This window comes from Nicotiana sylvestris, chromosome 7, assembly GCF_000393655.2.
Source record: "Nicotiana sylvestris chromosome 7, ASM39365v2, whole genome shotgun sequence".
Classification (NCBI taxonomy): Eukaryota; Viridiplantae; Streptophyta; class Magnoliopsida; order Solanales; family Solanaceae; genus Nicotiana; species Nicotiana sylvestris.
In genome coordinates, this window is record NC_091063.1 from 47,714,761 (window position 1) to 47,723,012 (window position 8,252).

Genomic DNA, 8,252 nt, shown 5'->3' on the forward strand with positions numbered 1-8,252 from the left:
ACAAAGTATGAACATGAATGAATCTATTTTAAGCAACAAAACATGACAGATTCTAACGATTCAAACAACATTAATATTTTCTGAAAAATGCATAACACATGAAACAAATTGAAGAAATAATTAATTAAATTTCAATTTGAATCTAACAAACATTAAACCAACAAATATTCACTTAAACAACAATACAAACATGAAATAAACATGAAACATAACTAATTAATCTTTCGTTTGAAATCTGAAAAATTAATTTAACAAACAACACATGAGCATGAACTAAAAAATTAATTCAAACGATAAACAAAACAAACATTTGGGATTTTAGATTCGAAAATATCAAAGCAAAATACGGACTCAAAAACTACTAACCGGATCGAAATGAAATATGTACGGACTGTTTCGACGAACCTCGAATGGGAATGAATCTGTCCGGATTCGACGACGAACTCAACGACGAACTCACCTTCCTTGTAAACTTTGACGAACTCAAAACGACGCTCGACGACCTCGACTAAAACTCAACCGAGCAGCTCGTCTGAAGATACAACAGCTGGAACCTTTGATTTCACAGTCGTAACATCATCACTAATATCGTCAACTATGATTGACCTTTCTTTGATGTCCACAACTGGTAATTCTTGGTCTTTTCCTGTCTCATTTCCTTTATCCTCCTTACTCTTTCCCCACACCACAGAGTAAAGTCCCATGACTATGATAATTGTTCCAATGCAGCTTCCAAGGTGGACTGACTCAGCCAAGATAATAGCAGCAAGAATAGAAGTGATGACCATACTCAAAGGGATAAAGGCTGTCACGAACACTGGGCCTTTAACTTTATTAACTACACTTTGCACGTAATATGCAATTCCCGAGCAAACGATTCCAGAATAAGCAGCAGCAAGGAGCCTAGCGTCGAAGCCAATTTTCCATGCATTCCAATCACGTTCCATTATAAGAGCAACAATTCCTCCTTCCACTATGCCCATCACACATACCCATGCTGCCAGAGATAGCTCTGCTGGGTATTCCTTCAATGTCATCGATTGAACAATAAAGAAAACGGACCAACCAACAATGCAAGAGATGAGCTCAATGGTTCCGGCGACCCAGTTCTCGGGGGTGGTGTTTGGACTGGTGGTTTTCAGAAAAGATGGCGCAGCAGCCATGGCTGTCTTGGTGGAGCTGAAGACGTGGTTGACTGACGTGAAGATGGAGAGGGAGCTGGGGCGACGGGATAGTGACGACGCAGCAGCAGCTGCGACGGGCAGCTGGGGACGGGGGTGATGGTTTGGGTCGTTTGGTCGTCGACTGGTTATGGCCGTAGATGGTGGTGCTGGTCAGCCATGGATGTTGATGGCGAAGCTCAGTGACGACGGGGATGAAGCGGGCAGCGGTGGGTTTGATATTTTTTCTTCTTTGATTGAGGGTTTTCCGGCGATGCAACGGGGAGGTCGACGTGGATGGTGGTGACGTTGGTTGTTCTGAGTGGACGAAGAAGAAGGTAAGCGCAGCCATGGGAGGTGAGGTTTTAGGGCAGCCATGGCTGTGTAAGATGGAGATGGAGAAGAAAGAGCAAATGTTTGGTGGCGCGGATGACTTAGGTCATTTTTAGGGTTTTTTCTTCTTTTTTTTGTTTTATTGTTTGTAAGATAATAGAGGTGTTGGGTTATGGACTGGGTCGACCCAGTTCGAAATGGACTGGGTCGTAGGGAAGATTGGGCCATTTTTTGGGCCTATGGCTTGAAATCGAAGAAGAGGCCCAATTCCGACTTTCTTTATATTTTCGCTCTCTTTTCTTCTTTTATTTCTCTAAAACTAAATTATAAAAATACTTAAACTATTATTAAGAACTAAATTAAGTTATAAAAGTGCAAATTAACTCCAAATAATAATTAACGCACAATTAAGTAATAATTAAGCATAAAATTGTATATTTGGACATTAAATGCTATAAATGCAAAAGATGCCTATTTTTGTAATTTTCATTTTTTGTAAACAAATTTAATTAGTAACAATTATAGAATTAAATCTTACATGCAAAATGCGACATATTTTTGTATTTTTTATTAATTTAGCAAATAAACACGCACAGATAAATACAAATAATTATTCAAAATATCACAAAACATCACAAAATTGCACACCAAAGAAAAATCATTTTATTTTTGAATTTTTTGGGAGTAATTCTCATATTGGGCAAAAATCACGTGCTTACAGTAACTAATAACCCAAAATTAATGTATTTTTTGAGACTTTTATACCCTTTCTTTCTAGCTTATCCAAAACCCACACTACGGTCCAAAGAAAGACCTTCTGATCAGTCTTCAAAAGATGCCAAGTCAGACAAATGAAGAGTCTTACCGGCGCACATAACATTCTGTTCCACAGCAGAAAGGACTCTAATCTCCAACAGAAAGAGTCATACCGGCAACACTCCAAATCCCCAGCTGGAGAGAGATATAAAACGAGAGAGTCTTATTGGTAAAAACATTCACAGGCACCATAAGGCGATGAAAGCTGAGAAAAGAACCAAAAATGAGAGAGACTTGATAGTGAAAACCCTTCGGACACTACAAGTCGAATAAGATTGAGAATCAGATGGGGAATCGCCAATTGAAGATCTCGAAAGATGATTAACGGTGGAGGACAGGCCGCATATGCATGTCATGACCATTAGAGTCGGTATCTGCGTTTGATAGGTTTTTTTATTTATAGTTTCTTTTGTTAAAAGGTCATCTTTTTCCTTTTGTCCTTTTATTCTGTTCCCTTTTATCTTTTTTTTCTTTCATAAAAAATCCCCAATAGAGTCTGTTTGGTTAGAACAAGTGTGAATTGACTTCAAAATAGGCCATCAGCTTTCCAAAATGAGATCTGACTAATACATCCAAGTGGTATAATCAGCAGGGAACAAACGCGAGGCCAGTGTCAAAAAGATATCCCCAGCAAAAGGGAATTGACAGAAGGATTGACAAGTGTCAAGAGGGATACCATTGCCTTTATCAAAAGTTATAAACCTCAAGGCCAAGGCCCATGAACAGAGCAGGGAGAGCAGTGAGCATGATTTGGTAAATTCATACTAGACTAAAAGGTCGGGAAATGCCAGTTTCCGAGCTATGTCGCAAAAGAAGAGGGATATCCCCAGCAGAAAGGGATTATCCCCAGCACATAATATCATCCCCAACAAGCTGTGGAGCGTAGAGCAAGGAAGGAGAAAGGGAAAACCATCCCAGTGGGAGTATCACAACCAACCACCATGTTTTAAACTAACAAATTTTGTCTGATTTGAAACAGGTAAGGGAAATGGCATTGATGCCAGAAATGCATGCACAGGGATATTATCAAACTGGGGCAGAAAATTTTCCTTCCATTTAGAAAATTTTCTGGAAGTCAGGTACCCCCAACATGTAAGTAAATAATTCCCCAACAGTGTTATCCCTAGCAGTTGCGAGGAGTCCAACACAAGGTTGGAAAGTCGGTATCCTCAGCGGTTCCTTTCGGGGAAAGGCAAAACGACTCTCAAGGGAGGTAGTCTTCGAAGGAAGAAGCTATGCAAAAAAAAAAAAGAAGAATAATAATTTAAAAAAAAACAAGACCTAGTCCGATGAACTTTCTCCTAGGATCAAAATCTTAGTCCGACGAATCTTTCTCCTAAGATAGAGACCTAGTCTGATGAACCTTCTCCTAGGATCAAAATCTTAGTCCGATGAATCTTTCTCCTAAGATACCAAAAAAGAAAAGACCTAGTCTGATGAACCTTCTCCTAGGATCAAAATCTTAGTCCGACGAATCTTTCTCCTAAGATAGAGACCTAGTCTGATGAACCTTCTCCTAGGATAAAAATCTTAGTCCGATGAATCTTTCTCCTAAGATACCAAAAAGAAAAGACCTAGTCTGACGAACCTTCTCCTAGGATCAAAATCTTAGTCCGATGAATTTTTCTCCTAAGATAGAGACCTAGTCTGATGAACCTTCTCCTAGGATCCAAATCTTAGTCTGACGAATCTTTCTCCTAGGATACCAAAAAAACAAGACCTAGTCTGACGAACCTTCTACTAGGATCAAAATCTTAGTCCGGCGAATTTTTCTCCTAAGATAGAGACCTAGTCTGATGAACCTTCTCCTAGGATCAAAATCTTAGTCTGATGAATCTTTCTCCTAAGATGCCAAAAAAAAAAAATGGGACACAAACCCCCATCACATCCCCAGCGAGTCCCCTTGTAAAAATTCTCCAGCAAGCTTGCCCCAACAAATCCCCAGCAAGTCTGTTCTGTACAAATCCCCACAGAGTCTCCCCTTGTACAATCCCCCACAGAGTCTCCCCAATATTAAAAAGAAAAAATGGAATCTCCCCAGCACATCCCCAGCGAGTCCCTTTGTAAAAATTCCCCAAAGATCTTACCCTAACAAATCCTAGAAAAACCGCTTTGAAACAAATCCCCAGCATGCCCCGTTGTACAAAAATCCACACAAAGAATCCACTTTGTAAATATTCCCCCACAGAGCTTCCTTTTATACAAATCCCCACAGAGTATCCCCAATAAAGTCCCCGTTGAGAATCTCCAAGCAAGATGGGACACAAAAAAAAAAGAAAAATAAAAGAGAGCCTTACGAGGCAAATCATCACAGAATCTGGAAATACAAAGCCTGAGCAGTCAAAAGAGTTTCGCCATTTTAATCCAATCAACGGCAGGACTTCGCGACAGAAATAAGGACGCAACAAAGCAACAGGAACGATCAAGGTCACCAAACCGACCATCATTTCCGAACTAACAATTGTTCTTTGTCTGAAAAGTTGAAACAGGTATAATCCAAGACAACCGTGCAAGAAGCAGGTGTCACCCAAAGAAGAAGGTACATGGGTACAAGAAATACTTTGGCAATGATGAATTCACTCGAAAGGTAAGTTTCCACGAAACTCCCTTTTATCTTCTACTAAAACAAGAAAATTCAAAAAAAAGAGGTCGTTTAGTATTCTCGAACTTTGTCCCCAGCCAGTCAGTATTAGGGTTTTAAACCCTAAACTGAGCTTTCCAGTTAGTCAGCATTAGGGTTTTAAACCCTAAATTGACCTTTTTCCTTTAATTAGCATTAGGGTTTTAAACCCTAACTGAACTTTTTCCTTTAATCAGCATTAGGGGTTTAAACCCTAAACTGAACTTTTTTCCTTTCAGCCAGCATGAGGGTTTTAAACCCTAAACTGAGCTTTTCCATGCAATCAACATTAGGGTTTTAAACCCTAAACTGAATTTTTCCTTTAGTCAGCATTAGGGTTTTAAACCCTAAACTAAACTTTTTTCCATTCAGCCAGCATTAGGGTTTTAAACCCTAAACTGAGCTTTTTCATGCAATCAGCATTAGGGTTTTAAACCCTAAACTAAACTTTTTTCCATTCAGCCAGCATTAGGGTTTTAAACCCTAAACTGAGCTTTTCCATGCATGTCAGCATTAGGGTTTTAAACCCTAAACTGCACTCTTTCCTTTAGTCAGCATTAGGGTTTTAAACCCTGAACTGAACTTTTTCCTTTAATCAGCCTTAGAGTTTTAAACCCTAAACTGAACTTTTTCCATTCAGCCAGCATTAGGGTTTTAAACCCTAAACTGAGCTTTTCCTTCCAGTCAGCATTAGGGTTTTAAACCCTAAACTGAACTTTTCCTTTCAGTCAGTATTAAGGTTTTAAACCCTAAACTGAACTTTTCCCTTTCAGTCAGCATTAGGGTTTTAAACCCTAAACTGAACCTTTCCCTTTAGTCAGCATTAGGGTTTTAAACCCTAAACTGAACTTTTTCCTTTAATCAGCATTAGGGTTTTAAACCCTAAACTGAACTTTTTCCATTCAGCCAGCATTAGGGTTTTAAACCCTAAACTAAGCTTTTCCATGCAGTCAGCATCAGGGTTTTAAACCCTAAACTGAACTTTTTCCTTTAGTCAGCATTAGGGTTTTAAACCCTAAACTGAACTTTTTCTTTAATCAGCATTAGGGTTTTAAACCCTAAACTGAACTTTTTTCCTTTAATTAGCATTAGGGTTTTAAACCCTAAACTGAACTTTTTCCATTCAGCCAGCATTAGGGTTTTAAACCCTAAACTGAGCTTTTCCATGCAGTCAGCATCAGGGTATTAAACCCTAAACTGAACTTTTTCCTTTAGTCAGCATTAGGGTTTTAAACCATAAACTGAACTTTTTTCCTTTAATCAGCATTAGGGTTTTAAACCCTAAACTGAACTTTTTCCTTTAATCAGCATTAGGGTTTTAAACCCTAAACTGACCTTTTTCCTTTAATCAGCATTAGGGTTTTAAACCCTATACTGAACTTCTTTCTTTCAGTCAGCATTAGGGTTTTAAACCCTAAACTGAACTTTTCCATTCAGTCAGCATTAGGGTTTTAAACCCTAAACTGAACTCTATCCTTTGGTCAGCATTAGGGTTTTAAACCCTAAACTAAATTTTTCCTTTAGTCAGCATTAGGGTTTTAAACCCTAAACTGAACTTTTTCCATTTAGTCAGCATTAGGGTTTTAAAACCCTAAACTGAACTTTTCCCCAGATGGTCAGTATTAGAGTTTCAACTCTAAAAACTGAACTTCTCCCCAGCTAGTCGGTATTAGGGCTCCAACCCTTGACTAAGCAATCATATCTTCTTTCATCAATTTTATGAACTTCTTGGCGAATAATTCACGAAATTTTCCTAGTGAAACTGGGGCAGAAAATTTCGTTCGTTTGTTTTTCCGCAGGTCTAACCTCGAGCCACACGGATCGAAATGACCCACGAGATGAGTCTCAACTCAGAATCTAAGAAGAAAAAGACAAAAAGAAGATGTCCCGAGATACCGGAGAAAATGGAAGGCGGATCGCTCCAAGATTTGATTGAGATCCAGAACTCTGCCAGTCACTAAATATCCCAGGAATTAAACAACAACCTACAACTCGCAAGCATCAAGATTCGGATCGAAGTCTCCAGGCAAAATCAGCTAAGACCAAAGATCAAGTTTCAGAAGACTTAGAGATAGGAATCCTTGTAACTAGCAGCTGATAGGTTTAGTTAGTCTTTTTCAGTTATCATTTTTGATGTAATGACAGGACCACGGACCAGAACCTCAACGGAACGGAACCTCGATCGGCTCTTCACCTCGGTACACTCTACCATCTCGCCCATTTCCGAACTACACGTGGCCCGATTCCTTATAACCAAGGATATGTAGGCAGCTCAGATACCAGGGCTCGGTCACATCCCCCTCCTTTCCTTAGTGTAGTCCGTCCAAGTAATGGTCGGGTCAAAAACATGTCTAGTCGTTCTTTGTCGGAAAACTCTTCGTGTTTCCAGTCAAAGAGGGGCAGCTGTAGACACCTGATTTTTGACCCTCCCCGAGAATTTTCACATTTTTAGCGTGAATATGTGAAATTGGGTCTAATATAGCCATTTTAACTATTTTTACTTTATTTCGTTGCAAAAAGAAAAATTACAAAATATATATGTATAAATTTTAGTTTATGTATTTCTCATAAACTCGAAAAATACAAAAATTGCACTATATTTTTGTACTTTATATAATTTCAAAAATAACCAAAAATATAGTTCTATTATTGTTTTGTAGTCATTTTAATTTTTGAAAAATACAAAAAAATATTACTTTATATTTTTATCCTTATATAAAAACGAAAATTACAAAAAAAATAGTTTTATTAATATTTTGTAGCTATTTTAAATCTTGAAAAAATGTATTAAAAAAGATATAGTTTTGTTTAAACATTAGTCTTATTTTTTGTAGTTATTTTGCTTACATAGGATTAGTCGAACAACGTCGTGTTCTTAATCGGGTCCGGGCAAAAGGATAATATTCGGGTTCAAATTACCCGCTTTTAGGCCTAATTTCGGACCTAGCCCATAATAATCCGAGTCCACCACACATGAGGGGACACGCGTGGGGAACACGGACGGAATCCCATACACGGGGAACCCCACCGCGCATGGGGGACATGAATCTTGGACCCCTACACACGTGGGGTCCGTTGTCTTGGCCAAAGCTACAAAGGCACGCGGGGGGATTTTTAAAAAGGGAACTGGGGAAAGAAAGTGGGGGACGACTGTACAATCTTCTTCTAAAAAAGGGAAGAAGAACGAAAGCAAAGAAAAACCCTAACGCTCCCTCCATTGAAACCAGCCCGGTTTCCTCCATCGCCACCATCGTTACACCCTCAACCTTAACCCAAAACCACCACGAAAACAACCAGTCCTACACCCAAAACCACAGTCAACC

General features: G+C 39.0%; 1 protein-coding gene across 1 annotated transcript; it reads right to left on the reverse strand.

Annotated features, from left to right (window-relative positions):
- Nucleotides 1-515: 515 nt before the first annotated feature.
- Nucleotides 516-1,163, reverse strand: LOC138873089 (WAT1-related protein At4g08300-like). The gene has a single exon (XM_070151526.1). The coding sequence runs from the start codon at nucleotides 1,161-1,163 to the stop codon at nucleotides 516-518; it is 648 nt and encodes a 215-aa protein (XP_070007627.1).
- Nucleotides 1,164-8,252: the final 7,089 nt, after the last annotated feature.